Source organism: Elgaria multicarinata, chromosome 15 (assembly GCF_023053635.1).
Source record: "Elgaria multicarinata webbii isolate HBS135686 ecotype San Diego chromosome 15, rElgMul1.1.pri, whole genome shotgun sequence".
Lineage (NCBI taxonomy): Eukaryota > Metazoa > Chordata > Lepidosauria > Squamata > Anguidae > Elgaria > Elgaria multicarinata.
This window is the reverse complement of record NC_086185.1, coordinates 14,926,667-14,951,770: the sequence shown is the minus strand read 5'-3', so window position 1 is coordinate 14,951,770 and position 25,104 is coordinate 14,926,667. Positions and strand designations below refer to the sequence as shown.

The following is a 25,104-nucleotide window of genomic DNA, read 5'->3' as shown; positions in this document are numbered from 1 at the left end:
ACTTGGGCGAAAAACTGGCACCCACCTTGTAGCCGAGCCGGGCGGCTCTCTGCAGCAGCGTCTCCCCAGCGTTCTTGTTCACGATCAGGCGCCGAGCTTCGGGGGGCACTGGGGGGGGCGTGCGGGGCTCGGGGGCTTTATCGGAGCTGTGCCGCCGCGCCTTGCTGAACGGGCACGGATCCCGGGCCTTCTTTGGAGAGCGCATTTTAGCCTGGTTCCCCCGGGCCTTGGCCTGAAAGAAGCAAGAGGAAAGGAACACAATCAAAGGGGGGGGGTGGCATCAAGAGTGGGGAGTCCAAGGGATCTAGAAGCAGAATTCTGCAAGCTGCGTACATTTTTTAAAAAAATTTCATCTGCGATATTTATATACCGCTCCGTTATCTAAAATAGATTCCGTTATGTACATGACACGTGTATCTGCATACTCAAAATTCGGAGGAAGAGCAGAGAACTTCATAGAACGGCCTGCCACAACTTGGTGCCCTCCAGATGATTTGGACTAAAACTCCCATCTGTTCCAGGCAGCATGGTCAATGGTCAGCAATGCTGGGAGCTGTAGTCGAAAACATCTGGAGGGCCCCAGGATGAGGAAGGCAGACATACAACACCAAAGCCCTGTAAACCTATCAGTGCATATCATGTCCACCATCACGGCCACGTCTCCTAAAATCTTAGAGACGCTTTAAAATCTTAAGGGCTAGAACACTGGTTCCCAAACTTTTTCAGGTCACCGCCCCCTTTGTTCCACAAACTCATGCACAGTGCCCCCTACCCTACACTATAAAAATCATTATTCAGAATAGCGGTTTTCAACAACCCACTAAGGAAGAAAATAACAATAAAATTTAAAACAGTAACAGTTAATTGAATATTTATTCAAAATCTGAAGCACCCACTGCAGGCTTGCCGAGGGAGGGAGGGAAAAGAGAGCGAACACCTCTGTTTTGCAGCCAGCGTGGCAGGGCACACCAAGCAGGATATGTCTCTTCTTTAGCATTTTGGTGATTTTGAAACATTTCAATTCACCGTTAAAAGGACTCTTCTTAAACGGTATTAATACATGTGTGGATTCTTCCCCTATATGGCTTGGGACCAAACTACCTTCTCCCATAAAAATGTCCCTGGGTTTTAAGGCCTTCTGGAGAGGCACTTCTTTCCCACCTTCCACTGCTGCTTTTCGGATCAAGTCCGGAGCCCTCTGAAGCTGCTTTAAAGTGAAAAATAAAGACACCAGGAGATCCATTTGCAGGAACCTCGGAAGAAGCTTTATACCAGGCCGGAACCTGTGCCTGTCCAGCCCTACTCTTGACCAGCAGCTGCCCTCCAAAGCCTCAGGCCCAGGTGTTTCCCATCCCCTGCTCCCAGACACTTTTAACCGGAGACACCGGGGATTGAACGCGGAACCTCCTGCAAGCAAAGCAGGTGTCCTAGCAGTGAGCCAAGGCCCCTGCCCGAATCGTGGATCTTGGGGCTTGGTCCTCACACAACTCCCAGCTGCCCCACCCCAGCCTGAAACTTGCAGGAGCCCCACCTAACAGACATCGTACCTTCCCCTCTTCACAGAGGCCCGACAGGTGTTTGGTTTTGCATTTGCGTTTCCCGGATGGTTTCTCTAGCGCTTCCTCGATGGGAGCCGAGTCGGGGTGTTCCAAGAGGAATCCGTTGCGGAAATCCAGGTGCCCTGGGAGGGTCGGAGAAAGCCGGCTCCTCAGGCGCAGCTCCGAGCCTTTGCCTGGTGCGGAGCCCTTGTGCTTCCGGTACCTGAAGTCTGGCAGGTGAAGCACAGGGAGAGGAAGGTTAGAGAGCCAACAAAGCCATAAAGCAAAGGATTCCCAGAAACGGGAACCGATCCCTCGGACCGGACATCAAGCGCCTCAAAAATGACCCCCTCAAATATGCAAACAGGACTGCAGGAACCGGAGGGCCTCTCAGGAGGCTGAGCTCAGCGGCAACTGGAGAGAAAGACAGATTAGAGGGCCACTGGTGTCCAAAAGCAATGGATTCTGGGAAACGGGAACCAATCCCTCGGACCGGACATCAAGCGCCTCAAAAATGACCCCCTCAAATATGCAAACAGGACTGCAGGAACCGGAGGGCCTCTCAGGAGGCTGAGCTCAGTGGCAACTGGAGAGAAAGACGGATTAGAGGGCCACTGGTGTCCAAAAGCAATGGATTCTGGGAAACGGGAACCGATCCCTCGGACCGGACATCAAGCGCCTCAAAAATGACCCCCTCAAATATGCAAACAGGACTGCAGGAACTGGACGACCACTCCGGAGGCTGAGCTCAGCGGCAACTGGAGAGAAAGACGGATTAGAGGGCCACTGGTGTCCAAAAGCAATGGATTCTGGGAAACCGAAGACCCAGAAGCAAAGGGTTCACTCACAAACCAGCGGGGGAGGCAGACCGTCCGACCCTCACCAAGCACACTGCCCAAGATCCACCACCACAGGCTTCCGCAAAGGCTCGCGAGAGAAGCTGCTCTTTCGTCCTTCACGTGTTTCTCTCGCTAATGCTGTCCCCCCACCCTCCGCACCCAGCGACCCTCTCCTCACCCCCACGCCCTCCGCGCTTCCGGGCCTTCAAGGCTCCTCGCAAAGTCTCCGCGGCCTTTTCCGCCCTGCGGTCGCCGCGCGGCCTGTGCAGGGGCAGCCCGCCCCCTGGTGGCCGCTGCCGGCGGCAAGCCAGGAGGCCGCAGCCTGTTACGGCCGCCACGGAGGCTTCCTCCTGGCTTGCGGTGAGCAGGGCCGCGTTCGAAGGCCGGCTTTGTTGGAGCGGACTACGGGACGCCTGCGGGGCTCTTCTTTCCCAAACCCCCACCCTTTCAAGACGATTCAACGAAGATGCCAGAAAGGGGAGGGAATCCCCTCACGTTAAGCATGGCCATTCATATTCCAAGGAAGGAGGCCATTCCATGTATGAAGGGCGTCCTAGAGCTGGAACTGCAGCTCCACGACGCAGCAAGCGGCCTATAAGGAGGTTTTCCGAAAGGAAGTCGGGTGGGTCTCCATCGGGGCCGTTTTCAGACGAAGGCAAAGCTGAGTGCTGTGTGCAATCCCATGCCAAGTGTCACACGGGCGCGGAAACTGGTGTCGGATGAAGTTTCTCGTCCTTATGGCTCCGTTACCGGGGCTCAACCCAGACAGGGGATGCCAGGCAAAATCTCAGAAGGTGGAGATGGAAGCGGAGGAGGGGGAGGCCCGGATTCCCGGCACTCCAGGCATTGTTTTCTCTCATAGCCGTTTGTTCCTCTCTCGTGGCCAGCAGACTCCATTACGCAAAGCCGGGCAATGTGTGTCCGTTGCCACAATGGATACACGGGGCAAGGGTTCGGCCTCTGAACGCTGGTTTTGTTTGATCCACACCGTGTATCATTTCTTGGGGAGGGGTTGGTATAAGACAGCCTTCCCAAACCTGGCCATTGGCCATGCTGGATGGGGATGATGGGTCCAATACTTCTGGAGGGCACCAAGTTGGGCCAGGCTGGGATTGACGGTGAAGGAGTGCCTTTCCCCACTCTGCCCAGGGTACGCCCACTTCAACTATTTCCGGGGGCGGGGGGGGGAGGCACTCCTCTGGAGCCATCAGGGTCAGAGTTCGGGGCAGAAACCCAAGGCTCCATCAGCGGGGGGGGGGGGGGGGGGGGGCAAATTCGGCAGGGCTGACTGATCCCATTTTGAAGGGAGTGAATCCCTCTAAAGGCTCAGGCCCCTGTAAGGCCACGACGTCCAGCCTAAAACGATCAAACTGCATCACGTCTGCAACCCACCATATCACCTCTTCAGCAATCAAACCCCATCCTCGTTCATTACTATCAGGATGTCGTTGTTTTAGGAACTGCGACACGAGTTTGTTCTTATTTTCCCCTCCACCCTTTTTCCTTCTGTGTCACATCTTTTGGAACGTAAGCCTGAGAACAGGGACGGTCGTTGGGATGGGTTTTTTTTTTTAAAAAAATTGATCTATCCACTGCTCTGGCAGCCTTTTTGGCTGAAGAGAGGGGTGAAGATGCTTTCAGTAAATGAACGTCCAGAGCCCTGTACACAGCCGCATGCAGAGAGCCTCCTGCAGCACCCGGGAGCATCTCTGGCTTCTAATGGCCCCCAAACACTGACGTTAGTAGAGGAACTGAGCATCTCAACAGTCCCTTCTCAAACTAGCATGCCGGGAAAGACCACTGTGGAGGGTGGGGGGAAGGAAAGGAAGGAGTTCTGGGCTCAGAATCTCCTTTACATTCCCTGCAGCCTCCCTAGATAGCACAGCAGTAGGTGCCTGTTGCACTGGCGCCGGGAGGACAGCTAGACCCGTTCCCTCCCGGGTCTCTCCTGCCCCTCAGGCACCTTGGGCTTCCATTTCAGAACTCCCATCCAAAATGGTTTTGCCTTTTCATAGAATCACAGAATAGTAGAGTTGGAAGGGGGCCTATAAGGCCATCGAGTCCAACCCCCTGCTCAATGCAGGAATCCACCCTAAAGCATCCCTGACAGATGGTTGTCCAGCTGCCTCTTGAAGGCCTCTAGTGTGGGAGAGCCCACAACCTCCCTGGGTAACTGATTCCATTGTCATACTGCTCTAACAGTCAGGAAGTTTTTCCTGATGTCCAGCCGGAATTTGGCTTCCTGTAACTTGAGCCCGTTATTCCGTGTCCTGCATTCTGGGAGGATCGAGAAGAGATCCTGGTCCTCCTCTGTGTGACAACCTTTCAAGTATTTGAAGAGTGCTCTCATGTCCCCCCTCAATCTTCTCTTTTCCAGGCTAAACATGTCCAGTTCTTTCAGTCTCTCTTCATAGGGCTTTGTTTCCAGACCCCTGATCATCCCGGTTGCCCTCCTCTGAACATGCTCCAGCTTGTCTGCATCCTTCTTGAATTGTGGAGCCCAGAACTGGACGCAATACTCTAGATGAGGCCTAACCAGGGCCGAATGGAGAGGAACCAGTACCTCACGCGATTTGGAAGCTATACTTCTATTAATGCATCCCAAAATAGCCTTTGCCTTTCTTGCAGCTGTATCACACTGTTGGCTCCTATTCAGCTTGTGATCTCAACAGGGAGTGTGCAAAGCTCCTCCCAAGCAGCCCTCTGCACCTCTGCTGCTTCAAACGGCCACCGCTGCTGTGCAGGTCTCTGCTGCACATGTGCAGAAGCACAAGGAAGCCCGACGGGCAGGATTAAGGCTGCTGGCAAGCACCACGGGCAAGCGGGCGCAGGGGATGAGCAGCGCCTTCTGGCCGCAGGTACCGGGCAGCCATGTAAAGAAGTCCACAAAAGCCACTAGCCTGCCATTATGCTTTCATTCTTCAGCGTCTTCCGTGGCAGCATGGAAACGTGGGCTAGCAGCCGCTGAACGGACTAGAAAAACAACCACAACGGCTTCTACCGAGAGGGTTGGCACAGGAGGCCTCGAGGAGTCGGCGGCTCCCCTGGCAGCCTGCTCGCTCGCTGCTTGGGACTGCCTGGTCGCCTATGGCGAACAAACGAGTTGTTCAAGATGTAAGGCTGCCAAACAACACCAGCATCAGCTTTGGGATTACGGAGCGCATGAAAGCTATGCCAGGGCCTGCTGCCTTGATGACATCGACCCCCAGCCCCCGCAGGCACACATTCCTGCACCCTCCCCCCCTCCCCGCCATTACCTGCTTTCGATTTCCGCCGCTTATGGCAACAGCTCGTGTGCTCTTCTTTGTCCCGCTCTATCAAGTACTCCCCCGTCTGGTACTTCCAGCTCTTCTGCCGCCTCCTTTTCTTCCTCTTGACGTGGCCGCTCTCCTCTTCAGCCTCCTTGCGGCCCCACAGCTGCCCGGTGGCTTCCACTTGCCACGGCAGCCCTCTGTTCTTGCCCGGGTGGAAAGCGCCTCTTTCCGACCGAGACCGGTCTCGCTCTCTGTCTCGGCAGCCGGAGTGAGGGGAGAGGCGGTGGGATTTTCTCAGCCGGCGATGCTTCGGGGAGAGCTCTTCCTCTGCCTTGTCGTCCTCCTCTTCCTCTTCCAGCAGTGGCGCGATCTCCTGGCCAGCCGCGTCGTACTCCCCCAAAACGCTAGCCGAAGAGCCCCCCACGCTTCCTGCAGGGGGAAGGAAGGAAAAGAACGCAGCCCGTCAGAATTAAGAGCGGCATCTAGGGCTTCAGTTAGGGCCCTACCTCACTTTTTTGGGGGTGGGTGGGGCTGCTTTATTTCCTCCACTCATAATCCCCCCCAAAATGTGATCCCCGCGCAAATATGGAAAAGAAACACAAAAATCTACACCCTGATTTTCCTTTGACATTCAGCCTGAAGAAGAGTCCTGTGTAACGCGAAAGCTTGCACGCTCCGTTTCAAAATAAGTCAAGTCCCAAATAAAGCTATTGCCTGCCTTGTTTGGTGCTGTTGGGTTTTTTTTTTGGGGGGGGGGGGTTTGAAGGGCCAATGGTGTTACTAAGATGCCCTCGCGCAAGACGTTCCAGCCTGACTGCAAATGCCTCCCCCTCTGCCCCCACGACCGGCTCCCCTACCCAGGCCTGAGAAGTCCCTCTGCTCAGCCACCAACCTGACTGGCTGCGTGTCCGGCTGCTCAGCACCACTGGGATGAAGTCCCGGAAATTGTTCTTGGCTTTCTTCTCAATATAAGCTGAGGGGGTTGTATTTGGGAGGGGATGCAGGTGAAAAAAAAAAAAAAAAAGAGAGAGAGAGAAGAGATCTCTGAAAACTAACTGCAACCTGGAGAGACGCGACTCTTGGCCCCGGGACGTCTTGCTTCGCTTATCCCCTCCCCAGGTCACCAAAGGGATCTTAACTGGCTGTGAGCGTCAGAAAGCGAGCCCCCCCCTCAAATGCAAGATCGCTGGGGGTCTTGAGAGACCGCGTAGGAAACCGATTTGTGTTCTACAAACCAAAGCGTGTGCCGCCATATTGAGTGTGCGATCCTGTGCCTGTTTCACCAGAAAAAAAAAAAGCCCTGCAACTCCTGCATGCCCCAGCCAGCTGGGGCACGCTGGGAGCTGACAAAACGTGTACAGGATCACACCCTTAATGGCGTCGTTTGCCGGTGCGAAAAACGGCCTCACTCTCCATCCCCAAAAGAAGAAGAAGAAGAAAACGTGTGGAGGACCAAACACCAATATTCTCAACCGTTCCGCCACTTTTCCGTGGACCACGTGAATAGAGCCCACGGTCCGCAGCTGGAGAAGTCCTGCAGGAGGGCTTTTTCAGGCACGCAATTTACGTCATGCGCAGTTTCACACATCGCGCGTCTGCGGAATTAAGGGGAGGAAGGAGAGGTGCTGGCGACAGTGGTTCCAGGTACTCTAAGGTGCAGCAGCATGAACTTGCTGACCTACACAACCGGGAAGTGGTCCTGCCACCGTCTCACGGGCAGAAATCGCCCAGGAGATAAAGCTACGCTGCTGTGGGGTGGGGTGAATCAATGCCAAAAGCAGCAAAACAATCCAAAACGCTTAATGCGTATTTAACGTTAAAAAAACAGCACCCCTTTTTTTTAGGACATTAACGCCAAGGCCGACTGCTAAAATCAAGTGCCTGTCCAGCACTGCTTCCCTTTCAGCCATTGGATGTGATACTGGGAAGACAGGACAGGCTTTACTCCTTTGTGATTGGCTCAAATTCTGGTTGCACATTTTTTTCCTTTTACTTATAAAATAAAATAATAAAAGGGACTAGATACTTAATTTTTTTTTTTTAAAAAAAAGGAAGGCAAACAAAATTCAGGAAAGGGGCCAGACGCCACAGCGCAGGGAGATGGCTTTGTCCTTCCTGGGCTGATCTCTCCCTGCAGCGAGGATACTATTCCTCGTCCCGAAATCCTGTTTCTTACAAGGCAGGCAAAGAGAACCCATGACCAGCTAAAAAAAGGCTCCCTTCTGAGATCTATGACAGGGGTACGGGGTAAGATCCTTCCACGGGTGCAGGGCACGACTGGCAGAGGCGATCACCACGGCCCAGGCCGGATCCTGATACCTTCTTCGCAGCTGTGCCCACGGTGCCCTGGGGACGGCTTCCGACGTTTGCGCTTGGCCCGCAGGCTGCTCCGTTCCTTGGCGGAGCCCAGCCGGCCCTCTCGCTTGCTGAGCCCGTGCAGGTCGCCGTGATGCTTCCGCCACTGCAGGGGCAGGGAGAGAAACGTCAATCGGGGCCCGCTCGGCCTCGGCTTACCACATTTACACCCCCACCTTCAACCACCACGTCTCGTTAAAACGAACTCTTTAAAAAACGCAACACCGCTCGGAATAAAAACATGGAAATAAAACATGCCGGCAAAAATCAGCAGGAAAAAAAAATCAGAGAGGCGTGGGCGTTAACACCTTCTCCCCATTGTCAATCATTTGGTGGCTTCCCAAGTTTGGGCATGGTCCCCCCCCCCTGCCCCCCCCCCCCACCCTGAATGGTGGATATGCCTCTCCCAAGGTTTAGTTACAGGCAGGAAGACCTTTAAGCTAAAACCTGCTGGTAGCTTTTTGGCCCACCTCTTTTGTCCTGTTGGGGGCACCTGGGGAATGTATTTCAGCCCCCAGGGCTGGGAGAGGACCCGGACCCCTTGCTTCAGGCTTAGGGGGTCAGCTTTGTTTTTCAATCGAACCCCAAGGTCCACCAACTGGAGCTGGGTGCAAAGAAGTGGCTCAGGCAGAAGGATGCAGGCTTGGTGCCTCTGAGCATGTGCGCCCAGCCCGGGAAGACGTTTTCAGGACCAGACCAGGAGCTCTCTTCCCGTACTCTCGTTTTCTCCGAGCTTACTTTTTCCCCATTTTTTAAAGCAAACTTAATTTAGGAAATGGAAAAGGCTTTTCGTTTTCACTACCGTAAAAGCAGACAAGCCTCGACCGTCTACCGCAAGTCACCCGGAGGCGGGCCGGTAGGTTGCAATCTGCTTCCTGCCTCGATCTCACTGCCGAGTAAATCACAGCCCCCCTGGACACCAGGGAAGAACACCCGGCCCGGTGCAAAGGCCAGACCGCCGAAGCAAGAATCCCAATACCTCCCCGTGCGTAAAAATGGGAAGATAAGGAAACTTGTCTCGCAGGATCGTCACGAGGCTGGCTGAGAGGTCAAAGGGGGTGGGAATCCGTGGCTAGGAGCTGCTTTTGACACCGCCTGTCCGGTCCCCGGTTTAAAAACACACAACGCCCAGCCCAACGCATGTCGAGTCAAACCCAGGGGAGGGTCGAGGACATCCCGGTAAGGTCGGAACGGTCAGGGACAAGCAGACACGTCCCTGGAGTTCGCGCACTGCCTGACCGCTTCAGTGTTGCGCAAAGGCGCAATTTGGCCCCATACTGAACGTGTAAAACAGGGCTGCAAAATCTCTTTCAGCAGCCCGAGGGGTTGGAAGCTATTTTGGAGAAGGTCCTGGAGGTTTTTTTTTGCACATTCCAGTGGTGGGAGGGTCCGGAGGTAAACGGGGTGGAGCCAAAATGCCAGCATATTTCATTTTAAGGGGTTTTTACTGCCAGGAACTATGCCTTAGGGGAGACATTTCAACCTTTCAGAATGGGGGGGACAAAAAGCAGCAGAAAAGTTGGGGGAAAAAAACCCTCGAATGGGTGGTAACCAATGTTAGTCTTACTTAGAGTAGACCCATTCAAATAAATGGGACTTCAGTTAGTCATGACTAACTGAAGTCCCGTCCATTTCAATGGGACTGCTGTAGGGGAAAAGGAGTGTCACCCTCTGGGAAACTCTGGAGGGTTGGATTGGGACTCGACGGAGGGCCAGTTCTGGTCCCCGGGCCTCAGGCGCTGCACCCCTGATGTAAAGAAAAGTAACGGCCCTCTTCATACAATTATTCCCCTGCGATCCGTTTGGCGAATTGAGCAATAGCCGGAGATTGGCCGCGGAAAGCAAAAAACCCCGAATCGAAAACAGCCAAACACCACGTTAATGCTAACAAATGGCAGCAATTATAATTGCACCTTCGTGCGTCGTGCAAAGCACTTGTTGCGAGAGACGCTTACGAGAGAATGACTTGAGTGAGAAACTCAGGTTTCTCACCATAACCAGTTCCCAGTTCTGCCAGGAGGGCGTTTCCTCGGCCTGTAATATTAGAATTACCCCGAAGAGCCCTGTCAGCCTTCCAGGAAGGTGCCTAGTTAACTTCTACCAACATCTGTCAAACTTACCTGGAGGTATCCCTTAGCTGCAGCACTCGGCAAGTTACTAGTCCTCACTAGTGGTCCCCAACCTTCATGGAACGATCTCCCTGACCAGGCCTGCCTGGCACCGACATGGCTGTCTTTCCAGCACCAGGTCAAGACTGATCTTTTTTCCCAGGCATTTGGCATCATGGGATGAGTATTGATCAATCCCAGATTTCTTTTAGTTTGGCCAATTGCTCAAGGTTGTTCTTGGATGTATGTTGTCTCTGTGTATATGGTCTGTGGTGCGTTATTTATGATTTTTAACTTTGTAATGTTTTCAATCTTCGTAAACTGCTCAGCGAGCTCCGGCTACGGGGCGGCATAGAAATTAGGGCTGTGCTCCGCTCCGTTTCGGGTCATAGAAGCTGGAACGGAGCGGGCCGATTCGCCTCCGCCAAAGGCGGATCCGAATCGGGTCAGGGGAGCTGCGGATCAAGGCGAAGCGGTTCGCCTCCTTCCGGAGCAATGAACACAGGTAAGTTTGGGGGGGGGGCTCACCGGGCGCCGGCGCCACAGTCTGTGCAGTGACAGCAGCAGAGCCAGGTAAGGGCGGAGGGAGGCTTACCTGTGTCTGTCCCAGTCCAGCGCAGACTTCAACTGAGGCCTGGGCCTCAGCTGAAGCCTGTGCCGGAGGCAGGTAAGTGGGGGGGAGGGGAGCTTACCTGGTTCCGCTGCCGCAATCCATGCAGCGACAGCGGTGGAGCCAGGTAAGGGGGCAGTAGGAAGGGAGACTTATTTGGCCCCCATTTTGTCCCTACTTACCTGTCTCTGTTGCCCGCCACGGAGGCAAATAAGTAGGGAAGTGGGGGCAAAATCTCGATCCGCCCCTCCGGATCTCGCTCCGAGGGGGAGGATCGGATCATCCCAAAGCAGTTCGGGCCTGATCCGAAAGTTCCGGATCGGGCCACGAAGCGGTTCAGGGGGGTCCGTGCTCAGCCCTAATAGAAATGTAACAATAGCAACAGCCACCCTCCGGCGATCCCCGGCTCCCTGCCCCGGCCGCGTCACTCACCTTGCGGGTATGGAGGTTCTGGCTGCTCGACTTGCAGAGCCCGGCGGACTCCTCGCCGGCCCCCCCGGCACTTCATCTTCTTGTGAGACGGCCTGTCGGGGCCCTCGTGCGGTCGCTTGGCCTTGCAAGGGAAGCCCCCCTCCACTTTGATGTGGGCCGCCCCCTTGAGCTTGGCCTTCGGAGGGTCTCTCGAGGCAGCCAAGCAGGCGGAGGCGTCGAAGGGCTCCTCCGGGTCCACCCTCTCCGTCTTCACCCGGCTGAGGTCCACCTGATGCACGGTACGGGGAGGGACCTCCGCCTGCAGCGGGGCCCGGGGCGCGGCGAACCTCCGCTCCTTGCAGCGGCTGTCCGCGGGGGGCGCCGGCTCCGAGGCCGTCCGCACGCTCGGCTGCCTAGCCAAGGGAAGGCCACGGGACAGGTAGGCAGTCAAGAATTGGTTTTTGGGCTTGGTGTCTCCAGGACGCTTGCGACTGCCGCCCTCCGGGGCGGCCTCGGGCGGCGGAGCCACCTTGGCTGCAGGGTCCGCCTCTAACCTCTCCACGCTGTAGTTGGGGGCCGGGCCCTTGGAGCCCCTGGCGCCCGGAAGGTTGGTTTGCAGCGCTGGCGAGACGCACAGAGGGCTGGCCGCGTTCGGCAAGGCGGCCGTGCAGCCCTTGCCCTGCGAAGGAGCGTCCGGGCCCTTCTGGGCCACCGTGGCGGATTCTGCCGGCTGCACGGCGGGGAATGCGGCTGGACCGCCCGTGCCGACCGGCTTGGGGAGGCCGACTTGATTGGGGGAGAGTTGTCCGGCTGCAGAGAGGCCGATTGAAAGCAGGGGACCCGGGTGGCAGTGGGACCACCCCACCGGCAGGAGCTGAGGGCTGGCGGGCTTCCCGTTGAGCGAGCACCGAGGGTACGCGTTCCCTGCCCCGGGGTTCCAAACGGACAGCTCCTTGGACGGGCGCAAGGGGGCGCTTGGGGCCCCTCGGCCATGGAGAAGCTGCCTGGCGGGATCCGGCTGCCCCTCGGCGCTGCTCTTCTTCCCGGAAGGGGTCCCGGCGCTTCGGGGCTCGCCCTGGTCGACGATAGAAATGGCTTCCTGCTTGGGAAGGTGGCGGGAGTCCCTGCCGAAGCCGACGCCGGAATCCTTGCCCAGCAACACGGAGGCCGGCACCGGGTTGGCCACCCCAACGTAGGTGCCCGGGATGGTACTGATGAGGGCCGTTGAGTTCTTCACCCAGGAGCCCTGCTCCCCGTTGCGCAAGAAATCCGGGAAGATGACGAAGGGCGAGGCTGCGGCGGGCGGGTTGCCGGCGGCTTGAGCCACCCGCTGGGACTTGGAGAAGACCGTGGTGAAGAGGGCTTTGCCCGTGGTGTGAACCGGGGTCAGGATGGGCATGGGGGGCGTCTTGCGCTGGCTGGGCGGAGGCAGCTTCTGACGGTTGGACTTGGAGGAGAGATCCAGGGGCATCTCGCTGCACTCCGGGGAGGTTGAGACCATCTCGCGCTCCAGCTGCGGGGGAGATTTCAGCGGGGAGATGGAGGCCAGGACGCCCCCGGCCAGCTGGTCTGGGGCCGCCACCGCTGCTGGGGCTCTAGCAAGCACCCCGGCGGACCCCGACACAGGGACGCTACTGGTGCACGAGGCCACCACGACCGGCGTGCCGGGGGAAAGGTCCGGGCCGTTGGCTGGAGGGGAGGAGCCGGCGGAAACAGGGGCGCCCTTCTCTCCCGAGGAGGGGGGGCAGCTCAACGGGCTCACCTCCGCAGGTGCCGCCTTGGGGTCCGCAGCCAAAGACCTGGCCACGGAGAAATAGGGGTACGTACGCAGCTCAGGAGGGGCCAGGAGGCCCGGTAAGCAAGGGTCTTGCTGGAAGGGGGGTAAGACAGGCAGGGCGAGTGCGGACGAGACCCCCAGGGGGTTCGGAAGAGGCGGGAGGTAAACCAGGGGCTGGCTGGGGGCTAGGACTGCTCCGGCGGGGAAGGAGAGGGCCATTTTTTGCATAGCAGGGGCCTGAGACGTTGAGAAACAGACACTTTTCAAAGTGAAGGTGGCCGGAGCAGGGGCCAACGTGTTGCAGCTGGTGGTGGCGGTGGTGGCAGCGGTGGCCACCGCCAGGGTTGCACCAGCCGCTGGGGTGCTCTTCTCCTTCCCTGCATGCTCGCTCTCCGGAGCCTTCGGGCAAGCAGGGCCAACGTCCGCCGCTGCCGCCTCCTGAGCAGAGGGCCACGCGCAGTCCGGGCCACCGCTCTCCGGCTTTGCAGCCTCGGCCTCTCTCGTTTCGCCTGGGTCGGCGTCATCGCCCTTCAAGGCCTTCCCGGCGAAGTCCGGCTCACGGGACTGCTCCTCAAGCTTGGGCCCGGGTTCCTCCTCCACGATGCCCTCCGCCTCTAACCCTTGGGCACCGCTGCCGTTACTCGAGACCGCTGTGAGCTCCACCTGCAACAAGGGGAGGGGGAGAGGGTTAGGATCACGCCAGTCGCTTCTGGTGCCTCGCTCACACGGGCTTTGGGTAGATTATCATCTTAGGAATTCCGTGGTCAGTCAATAGTCCATACTACTATCCCCATGTGTTGCGTCGGAGTGTGTGTGTGTGTGGGGGGGGGATGTGTCATGCAGGAGGAAAAGGCGAGCAGCTTGCCTAAGGCCATTTAGAGAGCTCATCGCAAAGGCGAGATTCGAACGGAGGACTGCCCGGTCCATATCTCCACTTCTTAGGTACAATGCAACTCTGTCTAGCTCAAGGTAAGAACATAAAAAAAACCCTGCCCTGTGGCATGGTTTTCCTCTTCCATTCCCATCCTTTTCTCCTTGTGTGTCATGTCTTTTGGAGTTTGTAAACCTGCAGGGGACAGGTATTGGCTCATCTCCCAACTGATTGTAAGCTGCTCCAGGAGCTTGGGGAGCGAAATAAAAGCATTTTAAACTAATAAATTCGGATCAAGGGTTGACCCCAACATCTGGCAGTTAGATAGACTGCGGCTGTAAGAGGAGGCTCCATTCACCTCTCGTGGCTAGGAACATGTTTCGTACCAGACTATTGGCTCATCTCCCCTCCCACCACCTACCATGACCGGCAGCGAAAGAAGTTTTCCCATCCCCTGTTACCTGGTCGCTTTATCAAACTAGGGGGATTAAACCAGGATCCCTTCTGCATCCAAAGCATCTGCTACAGAGAAATGGTCCCTGGCCAACAGCCATCGACAGATCTGATCTTCCTCCATGACTCCCTCTAATCCCCTTTCAAAGCCATCCTAGCCTGCAGCCACAATCCCATCTTGTAGCGGTGAGTTCCACAAGTTTTCATTGCACATTGATCCTGTCTGACAGCAAACTAGCCTGACGGTCCTTAAGCGAGGCCGCCGACGCCACCCGCCCCTCACCTTGGAAAAACTGTTGCCAACGCAGAACTCGGGGGAGCCCAGGTGCTGGGAGCCGCTGGTGATAGATTCTTCATCAGAAAGCGGAGCTCTCCTGTTGCGGGGAGAAGAGAAACCCAGTGAAACCCAGAAACATTCCCTTAAAACTGCAAGATTGGATTGCTAATCCAAAGCACACTCCCCACCCACCCCACCGCCCGCCACACACATAATATTTATTTATTTATTTATTGCACTTATATAACGCTCCCATAGCCAGGGCTCTCTGGGCGGTTTACAGAAATTCTAAAATTAAGATAAAGACGAGTATACAAAATTTAAAACTCTAAAACACAGAACATACACACATAAAGCATTAAAAACCATTAAAAAACTAAACGTGTGGGTGATTAAGATGTGCCGCCATATGCCTGGGCAAAGAGGAAAGTCTTAACCTGATGCCGGAAAGATAGCAGCGTTGGCGCCAGGCGAGCCTCATCAGGGAGATCATTCCAAAGTCTGGGGGCCACTAGCGAAAAGGCCCTGTCCCTCGTTGCCACACTCCGAGCCTCTCTCGGAGTAGGCACCCGGAGGAGGACCTTAGATGTTGAACGTAGTGACCGGGTATATTCACGTCGGGAGAGGCGTTCCGTCAGGTATTGTGGTCCCAAGCCGTGTAAGGCTTTATAGGTCAAAATCAGCACCTTGAATTGGGCTCGGAAACATACAGGCAGCCAGTGCAAGCGGACCAGAGCAGGTGTTATATGGTCGAACCTTCTGGTTCCCGAAATCAATCTGGCTGCTGCACATAATCTCGAGGTCATCAGAGGGCATGCTCCTAGTGGTTCTGCACGGACCTATGGCCCGATTGGTGTCTACCCAAAGAAGGCCTTCAGTGTGGTGGCCCCCTTTCTATGGAACTCCCTGCCTCTGGAACTCAGGCAACACTGTGTTGTTTTCGGTGCCTCCAGAATTTCAGGAAGCCTTCCTTGACTGACCAGTCATGGTTTCCACTGGTATTCTATTTTTAAAAGTAACAAACTTTTGATATGCTGTTCTGTTCTTTTATTTTTTATTGTTCACCGCTCCGGAATCTGTTTAGATATGGAGCAGTGTATAAATGTTGCAAATAAATAAATAAATATTGTTATTATTCAATAAAGCCACCCACATTTATCAAAGGGAACGATGATTAAAATTGATTAGGCCAAGGGGTGGGGATCGAACGTTTGCAGGCCTGAGCGGATCGTCTTTTCGGTACAACATTTACATGTGGCCTCGTAACATAAAAGGTCTCTAGGCAGCTTACAATAAAAGAACAGAACAATACCTGATGTGCAAAGCCGGGCTGTCAAATCAGACGGAACGTAAAAGTATGGTAACGAAAGAAAACTCACAGCGCCCCAAAATGAAACCGCAGTTTTCTCCTTTCAGCAAAGTAACTTAAGCTGGGGGAAGGGAACATGGGGGGGGGGTGTGGGTTCTCTCCCGGCCTGGGGAGGCCGCACACGCGCACGTCCACACACCTCACCTCTCTTCGTTGAGGCCGCACATGCGAATCCGCTCAGCGCCGGTCCAGTTGTGCACCCCGCTGTAGAGAGGTGCTGCAGAGATCATGTCAGCCGCTCAGCGCCGACCAGGCCCGCTCTTGTCAGGGGCTCCGCCTGCAAAAGATCAAACCCGTGCAGGGTCAAGGGCGGGTTCCACGGGGGCTGCGAGGAGGCAGGTCACATCCACCCCTGGCTAAGCTGAGACGCAGGCTGCAAACGGCAGGCGGCAAGCAGCATTTTGCAGAGAAAGAAACGCAAAAAGGATGGCGGAGCCCTTAGGCTCAGGGTGCCTGGCCTCTGGAGCGCCAGGACAGGCCCGGGGAAGACTTTTCACCACCTTAGGATGGGAAATCCTCAAGCGGAAATCTTTTCAAGAAGGAAGCCGTTTTTTCTTTAGTACTGCCAGACAGCTAACTTGGGAAGCGGCACCTAGGGAAGCTGTGCAAGACCTGAGCTGCCTGCCGAACGTCTGGGTCCGTGGGGCCACTTTGGGAAGAGATTAAAGGGCCCTGGGAACAGGCCGAAAAGGAGGGTATCGCGACTTCTCGTGAGGAGCAGTTTGCTCAGAGAAGGAAAGCCAGAGAGAGGCAGCACGGCGTGGTGACAAGGATAGAGCGTCAGACAAGGATAGGGTGTGTGGGGGGGGGAGCGAGCTCAAATCTCCCGCTCAGCCATGAAGCTCACGGGGTGACTTTGAGCCTAACCTACTTCACAGGGCTGTTGTTGTGCGGATAAAAGAGAGAGAGAGAACACGAACCGCAGACGTTGCCTTGAGCTCCTGAATGTAATAACTGAAACAAAATAAAAGCCCCAAAAAGAGAAGATGAAGGGAGCGACCCACGGCTGAATACCGTGTGCACTGTCACAAGGACAAGACTCTCTTAAGGTCCCAGAGGCTTTGGGGGGCAGGGGGGTGGATGCAAGTGTCCCAGAAGTTGGCACCAGGCAACCTCAGGAGAAACACCTGTGAGATCTGTGGGGAGGGAGAAAGCAGCCCCCCCCCATGCAAAATGCGGGTGGTTTTTTTTTGCTGTTGCTGGAGCAGCAGCAGCGAAGAGACGACGGAGGCAGGAGCCCCTACAAGCCGGGATGAAAGATGCCAGGAGCCGAGGCGCACGCGTTGGCCGAAGGCGCAAGGGAAGACGGGGTCAGCGGCAGAGCCAGGAAGGCCCCTCCAAGGATGCAGCAGCAGAAACGGACATTGTTGAGAGCATTCTTCTTCTCCTTTTCTTTTTCCTCGGGGAGGATGTGGGAAGTGAGCCAGACAGAAGCATTCCCAGGGAATACAGAGAAGGGGAGGGAGCAGGAATCCTTCCCATCCAGGAGAAGGGAATCGAGAGATTCAAAGTGCGTGGGGGGGGGGGGGGAGAAGGGACAGAAGGAACACAACACCCCAGATCCAAGCGGCACGAAAACATGTTCTGGGGGGGGGGGGCGGCGGAGGGAGAGGAGACCGTGGGGAGTTTCCTTGTGGGCAGGGAGCAGAGGGGGAGGCGCCAAGCGCAGAGAGAATTCCACAAAGGAATTTGCCGGAGCGCCCTCGGCCAAAAGCTCACCGAAGAGTCCAACTTCGCCTTGGAAGTAGGAACCAGACAGGGCTCCGAAGTGCAGGGGGAGCAGACCCTGCGGAGACGCGCGGCAGGTACCTCCTTTCCCCCTCCCCAGGGTGCCCCACCCGCCCCCGCAGGAAGCGAGCGATGCACGCGGCACGGATCCACGGCGGCGTTTCTCGTAATGTCAGTCCTGTGGGGCCTGGCGAGAGATGGCCAGACGCTCTCTGCACCGGCATTTGCTCCTTTACGGAGGAGTCGTGCGGCGGATGGATCCGAAGGGGAGGAGGAGGAGCTGGGTGGGGGGAGAGACAGCCAGACCCAAGCGACTCCCCACACATGTTTTTCCGGACACGTAAGTGGAGCCCTGAGAAACTTCTGCCTGTCCCCAACTGGGGGGGCGGGGGAGGGAAACACATTGCTTATTTTCTGCATTTGAAACTTCCCGTTACACAAAACTCAATTTTCACGGTGGAGCGGCTTGTGCCTACGCAGATTTACTCGGAAAGACGTGTGTCTTCACCCCCGGTTTCAATGGGGCTGACTCAGGAGTAAGTGTGCACAGGATTGCACACTAAGCAGAGGTTGCTGAATTGGTAGCGCCCCCCCCCCTCAGAGGACTTCATTTCGGGGGTACACACAAACTGGTGGGAAAGGGGGAGGGAGGCCGGTTCCCCCCACCCCACGGCTTCCATTTCTTTCTTTCCCCCAAGTTTTTCAAAGCCTGCTCCAGAGAGACAGACTTTCTGAGCGGAGCATAACCCATGACGCAATGCCAGGGCTTTCCTGTGTCCCAATTCGTCTCTCTGAATCAGGGACAGGGAACGTAAAGCCCTCCCAGAGGTGGTGCAACACGGCTCCCATCATCCTGGCCGAGGCTGATGGGCGTTGCAGTCCACCACTCGTTCCCCATCCCGGCGTTAAATAATATCGGTAACGTCATCATTTGGACCTCTGCTTTTGGGCCCAGATACTGAGGTATAAGGGGGACAACCGGCGGTCTGGAAGACTCAGGGGACACAGCCAGAGAATCAGCTCAAAGCATGCCACCACGTTTAAGCTTTCCGTGGGCTACTCCTGCAAGTCAGCAAGGGGCCGTGGCTCAGTGGCAGAGCAGCTGCTTTGCATGCACACGGTCTCAGGTAAAATCCCCGGCATCCCCAGGCAAGACTGGGAAGATTTCCCGGCCTCCAGTCGGGAGTGGAATTTCCCTAGCACGTTGCCTTCCAGATGGACTGCAATTCCCATCAGCCCCAGCCAGCAGAGCCACTGGTCAGGGACAAGGCGAGTTGGAAGTCCAAAACATCTGGAAGGTACCAGGTTGGGAAAGACTGGGGTAGGCAATAAGACAAATTCTCAAGTTCCGATTCGCAGCCAACAGTGCGCTTGATACTCTAAACCTACGGGGTGAGTTGTGGGGCCAGGCTTGCTGCAGAAAGAGGCAACTATACCTGCCCAAAGGTTAGGAAAGGTGCAAGAAGAAGGCAAGAGGGTTGTGGTGGGGTGGGGTGGGAGGGGGCCCAGTTTCAAGGCAAAACCCAGAGAAACAGTTTCGCCGTGTCAGACAGCCCATCCAAGACTCAAAGCAAAGTCTGAAGGACAGAGGTGGAGGCGCCGGGGAAATGCTGAAACCCACAAGAGAGTTCTCCGCGTTTTGTCTTAATGCTACCTTAGTTTCAGCCCCCCCCCCCCATGCAGGCTGGAGTTAGGGCCACGTGCTGGGGGGTTTGGGTTACGCACACGTGCTGCACCCCATCAGCGATCTTGTGGGCGCTATCCGATAGGTGTCCACGGTACTCATACAACCGCATTCCAGGCAGGATTCTAAATAGCAGTTCCACCCCACAACCCCATCTCAACCAGCTGAGCAAAGAATTTCAAATTTCCCAACAACAACACGTTGCTCTCTGCATGTTTTGGGGGCGGGAAGAATGGATTACCCTCTTAAAAGAGAACGACGCAAGCAGTACGTGCATATTTCTTCTGCTGCTATAAACAAAACTCAACTTCCCTCCCCAGGGGAGAGGAAAAGCCCCTGAAATTCAAACACTGGGTGGAACTCACTAGGTCATCCAGTCCACTCCAGTTCCCAGCATTCCCAGCCAGCATAACCAATGGAATGATGGGAGTTGCAGTCCAACACATCTGGCCCTCACCAGGTTGGGGGAGGTGATCTAATCTAGTCCCAGAGTGTTGGTGTAGTTGGTTTGAATCCCTGCTCAGACATGATGCCCAAAGGGTAACTCTGAGCTAGCTGATCTGTCTCTCTCTCTCTCTCCCACCTTCACTTAGTTAGAACAAGACAGAATGGGATCATCCCCATGTATACTGCTCCTTCCAGCAAAGGCAGGAATACAAACATGGTCAACCACAACCATAAATCGCCCCCTTCCCTTAGACAAGCTCTCCCAGGGGGCTGGACTCGATGGCCTTATAGGCCCCTTCCAACTCTACTATTCTATGATTCTAGGTATTATCCAAGGAAGAAGTTCCCACAACCTTTTTAGACAGTTGCTCTACTGCACAACCGCTCCAAATGTCTTAGTCATGTTTAGCCTACATCTGTCCTGCCCGTTAACTGTGGAGTTGGGGAAGTGACAAAAGTTAGGCTCCAGGGCATGGGCGTGCAACTTGTGGCTCTCCAGATGTTTCGTCCTGCAGCCCTAGCCAGTGTATTTAAGAGCAAGGGATGATGGGAGTTGTAGGCCAAAAACATCAGGAGGCCCACAAGTGGCCCACCCCTGTTCTAGTGCAGAGTCATCTGAAACAGCCTCGTACAGCCTATTTCGTTCTTTAAACGCGGAGTTTAAAATATGTCCCAGAGCTTGGTTTAAACCTGTTAAGGATGCAATCCTGTATACTTACCCAGGAGTAAGACTTATTGAACTCTATAACCCTGTTCAGACAACATGCTAAGCTACACTGATTAAAGCATTTTGAGCTAAGCATTATGACTTAACATGTCATGCGAACCATGACCTTAGTGTGTTGTGTGAACCAATCCTAACCCTGGTGGCTACATAACCACGGTTTAAGCACACCCACTAACCGTTTGCTGCAAAAGGATTAGTGGCCTAACCATGGCTTTAGTGTGTTGTCTGAACAGGCCCAATACAGCTTACATCTGGGTAGACACATATAGGATTGTGCCGCAAGTTTTACCCTGCGTCCTCGGTGGAACGGATCCGTCGCAGCCCTAACTTTGTGCAAGTCTGTTTTCTGCCTGGTGGGCTTACTAGATGACATGAAGTAGATTCCCGACTGCAGGGTCTAGACAGACTCTGAAGGGGGCAAACAGGTGGAGGGGACTCACAGCACGTGCAGCCAGCGTAGGAGGAGGTCCCTGGAAAAAGGAGTCCAGAGCCAGTCCTAGTAAAGGGGAAATGGCAAAAGCAGGCAGGCGGAGCATGTGTAGAGAGACGCTTCCCCCCAGAGGCCCAGGTGGTCTCTCCTGATAGAGGACAGGTGGAGGGGAATAAAGTACCAATAAGCTGGTGACGGGGGTCTTCCTTAGGGAAGAAGCAAGAAAGCGGAGAATGGAAGATGTCCACAGAGATTGTTGTTTGTTTAAGTATTTATAAAGTAGGGGCTATTTCTGTAAAATAAAAGCCCCTAAAAGAAGAGCAAGGCACAGAAATCCCAGCAGCAAATTCCAGGTTAGTTTCAAGTGTGAAGCTCCCCTTCAATTGCAATTTAGCCAACTAATACTCTCCCCAGCTCCACGTTTCTACAAAAGCAAGACACACAAGCTTTTCTGGCCACAACGTGCCACTATCAGAGACCGCCAGCTACCGCACGTTCCCATTGGATCTGCGCGTGTGCTCCTGAGCCACACTCGCAGCGAGGGATGAAGCGAGGAAGATGCAGGGAAGAGCCAGTGTGGTGTAGTGGCTAAGGTGTTGGACTGGGAGCCGGGAGAGCCGGGTTCTAGTCCCCACTCAGCCATGGAAACCCACTGGGTGACTTTGGGCCAGTCACAGACTCTCAGCCCAGCCTACCTCACAGGGTAGTTGTTGTGAGGATAAACTGGAGAGGAGGAGGAGGATGTACATCTTCTTGGGTTCATTGGAGGAAAAAAAGGCGAGATATAAATGCAATAATAATAATAATAATAATAATAATAATAATAATAATGGGGCATACTGTAGGGTTTCCCCCCCACCCCTCCCATTATGCTCATCCTGACCACTTCCAAACGTGCCGTGTCTAAGATTCCAGTTCATAAACTGAAAGACGCATCATTCCTGCTAGGTCCAAATCACAGACAAAACCTCTATCCAGGATAGGAGTACTAACAAAGATACACAGCTCCACTTTAGGATGTTCAAGGCACTTCACATGCAATTACTTCAGTAACTCTTACAGCAATCCTGTAAGGTAGGCCAATATTATTATCCCCACCTTCTGGATGGGAAGGGGACAGGCCAAGAGACTGTTTGCTTAACCTATGAGAGGGCAACTTGTGGCCCATCAGATGTTTTGGCCTACAAGTCTCCGACCCCTGGCTTAAGATTTTTATTGGGGACGTCTTCCTCTGTAGCTCAGCCTCCCAATGATGCCACCCTAAACTAGCCTCTCAGAAGTCAGCTCACAGTGCAGAGTTAACGTCTGGACACACCCTTAGATGCTGTTGCAACACTTTTTGCTCAGGCCAAAATAGCAATATATTTAAACCCTAACCCAAATAATTTAAGGAGTATTAAAAATATATATTAATGGAAATTACACCAGTGGCCGGTGCTGGTTTGAGAATTTCAGTGGCTACCAAAACAGTCAACTTGACGTCTCTGCTCAGAAAAGGTGAACTGACACGTGCTGCTTGCTGAGGCAAAGGCGAAAAGAAAAGAAGCTCTGTCAGTAGTTAAAAGCCAGAGAGATTAACAACATTTCTTATAGCTTCCAAGCTTTCAGGTCTGCTGTTGAGATGGAAGAAAAAACGAGGTTTGTTTCCAACCTACAATCTCTTAAAGACAGACACACAGCACATAAACAACCAGCCCGGTGAACGGTATTCCACATATGGCAGCAGAAACTTTTAAAAATGCTAGCCAACTCACCCGACCCACTAAAAAACAACAACACAGCCCCCACCACCTAGGTGCAGTTACCAATTCAGCTACCACGAGTTTCCAAAACTTTAGAACTATGACAAAAAGACCAAGTTATCTTGTTTAGTTGCACACCTTCCTGTCCTGATTTAGGAAGCTGCAGATTCAGAGCAAAGAGTTATCACTAGCTACATGCAATGAAACAGAGTACCTCTGAGTATAAAGAGAGTCCATCATTTGGGGGGGGGAGAGAGAGAGAGAGAGAGAGAGAGAGAGAGAGAGAGAGAGAAAACACACAGCTCAGCTTCTATGCACCTAGGTTGAAGGAGCAAAGTTCCTAGGTCAAAGAAGCAGCTTACAAGCCACCGGCGGAGGCCTTATCACTCCAGCGCCAGATTTGCGAGTAACTCCGGGCGACGGCTTCCGAACAGGTTCGATGTTAAGCATGCCTTTGGTGCGCAGGCCTCACAACCGAAGTCCTCATCTAAACCCAGCCCCTCTTCCTCCGCCACCGCTAACGAGGCAAGAAGGCACGCAAGGACGGCAGGGACGATCTTCGCCCGCACACCTGCTCATCCGCCGTTTGAGCGTCTGTACAACCGGGACAATGCACGCCGAGCGTGCAAGACAGCGGCCCATCCCCACCGAAGCCTTGCAAAGTTTCCAACCATCCTCCAGGAAAGCTTCTCGCCTTGTCCTGGCAATGGGCAAAGCAAGTCCTACTCACTCCGTTTGCACACTGCAGCCTGGCAGTGGAAACCTGTCACAGCTGCACGTAAGCATCACGTTTTCCCCAAAAAAGAAAAAACAGGCAGCTCTGCCATGGCTGGGAAAAACCTCCGCCAAACCCCTTTGAGGAAAGGGGGAAACACACACACACACACGCCTCTCTCTCTCTGTACCGAAAGCCAGCGATTGTCCAGGCGATGACGCGATGCCTGCAGAATATCCCCCCCCTTTTCATCCCCATTTCAGCTTCAAAAACGTCCCATCCCTTCACACTCCCCTGCTGCCACCGCCAGGCTCCGATTTTCTTGGCAGGATCAAAAGCTCCACGACAGTAAACATGCCCAGCCGCTCGCGCCCAACTGCCCTTTGTGGGCCAACCTGGAGGCGGGCAGGAGGAGCCGGCCACCCACCCCGAAGGGGTGCTCATCCTACAACCCCCTACCTGGAGAGGGAGGGCACGGCAGCTGAGAGTGGAGAGGCAATGCCACAAAGCTAAGCCCCCCTTCTCCTCCTCCTCCTCCTCCTCCTCCTCCTCACACAAGCATTCGCCACCTCCAATCATTTGCTCTGCGATACAACCCACAGAGACATCCGATCTAAAGCGAAAGGGCAGGCCCGTTTCGGGAAGGGCCTGCCAGCTAGAGAGCGCTACTCTGCCCACCTACTTCCACCGCTGTGCCACCTCTGCTCCAGCATAACCAAGGCAAGCCCTCTCCCAATCCAGCCTGGAAAGGCAGCCTGGAAAGGCAGCGACCGTCTCCTTACCTCACCCACCCCCACAACCCCTTGTAGGGTCTTTCGCGAGGCTCACAGAAATCAAGGGCGCACTTCTGTTCTGTCTCCAGCAGCCCAGCTCGGATCTTCGGACCGTCTAACATTCGGTTACTCCTTCTCCGATCCGCTGTCCTCCCTCCCCACCCCCACCCCCACGCACTGTGATCTAGGGTGCCCGTCCCCTCTGGGCCCACCCCGGGCATCGCCCTTGTCTCTTGTTGTGGGGCGGGGTGGGGGGAGGCTGTAGGGGAAGGAAAGAAAGAAAGGGAGGGAGGAAGGGAGGGAGGAGTCATCATCATCAGCAAACAGCACCCAAGAGTCCCGCCTCGAAGGAAGCGGCCGGGAAGGGACCAGTGTGTGGGGTGTTTTGGCCATTCGTGGAGGGTTTTGAGTTTCCGGGCGTCGTGGGCGGACCGCCCCTCCCTCCCCACGGCGTGCGGGCGCTGCGAGGTGAAACGAGACCCCTCCCGTCGCCCCGATCCCAGGATTTGAGAGTTGGAGGAGCAGCGCAACGCGGGGCTCCCCAAGGAAAAGACACAACCCCCCCCCCCTCGACGTGCAAAAGAAAAAAGAAAAAAAGGAAGAAAGCACGAAAAATAAGGCCACCGCGCACAGGCACCACCAGCAGCCCTTGTCCTCTCCAGAGACCGCAGATGGGTGGGTGGGCGCTTCCTGGGGCGTCGATCCGCCCCGTCGATGCAAGAGGAGAAGGAAAGGGTGGGTGGACGGGACGCCGCGCAGGAGCCAGTCCCGCTTTCGGGGGGGGGGGGGGTAGGGAGGAAAAAGGGAAAGTGAATCTTCTTCTTCTTCTTCTCCTCCTCCTCCTCCTCCTCCCTGCTGCTTTCTCGCTCCCTCCCCGTCGGGGATCCCCGCGGGCGAAAGCAGCCGCCGCCGCCTGGCCCTGCTGTCACCCGCGTCCTATCCTGGACGGGACCCCTCCGCCCAGGCAGGCAAGGGGGAGGGATCCTGGCCCCCGGG

The 25,104-nt window shown here is 55.2% G+C and overlaps 1 protein-coding gene across 1 annotated transcript in view; it reads right to left on the bottom strand.

Moving 5' to 3' along the window:
- Positions 1–25,104, bottom strand: part of BCORL1 (BCL6 corepressor like 1) — a 34,956-nt gene that overhangs the window by 7,512 nt on the left and 2,340 nt on the right. Inside the window, 9 exon segments of the mRNA XM_063141696.1 lie at positions 26–232; positions 1,548–1,768; positions 5,635–6,060; positions 6,524–6,604; positions 7,951–8,092; positions 11,137–11,199; positions 11,201–13,555; positions 14,500–14,590; positions 16,007–16,139. Coding sequence (XP_062997766.1) covers positions 26–232; positions 1,548–1,768; positions 5,635–6,060; positions 6,524–6,604; positions 7,951–8,092; positions 11,137–11,199; positions 11,201–13,555; positions 14,500–14,590; positions 16,007–16,092 — 3,672 coding nt within the window. The 5' untranslated portion in view covers positions 16,093–16,139.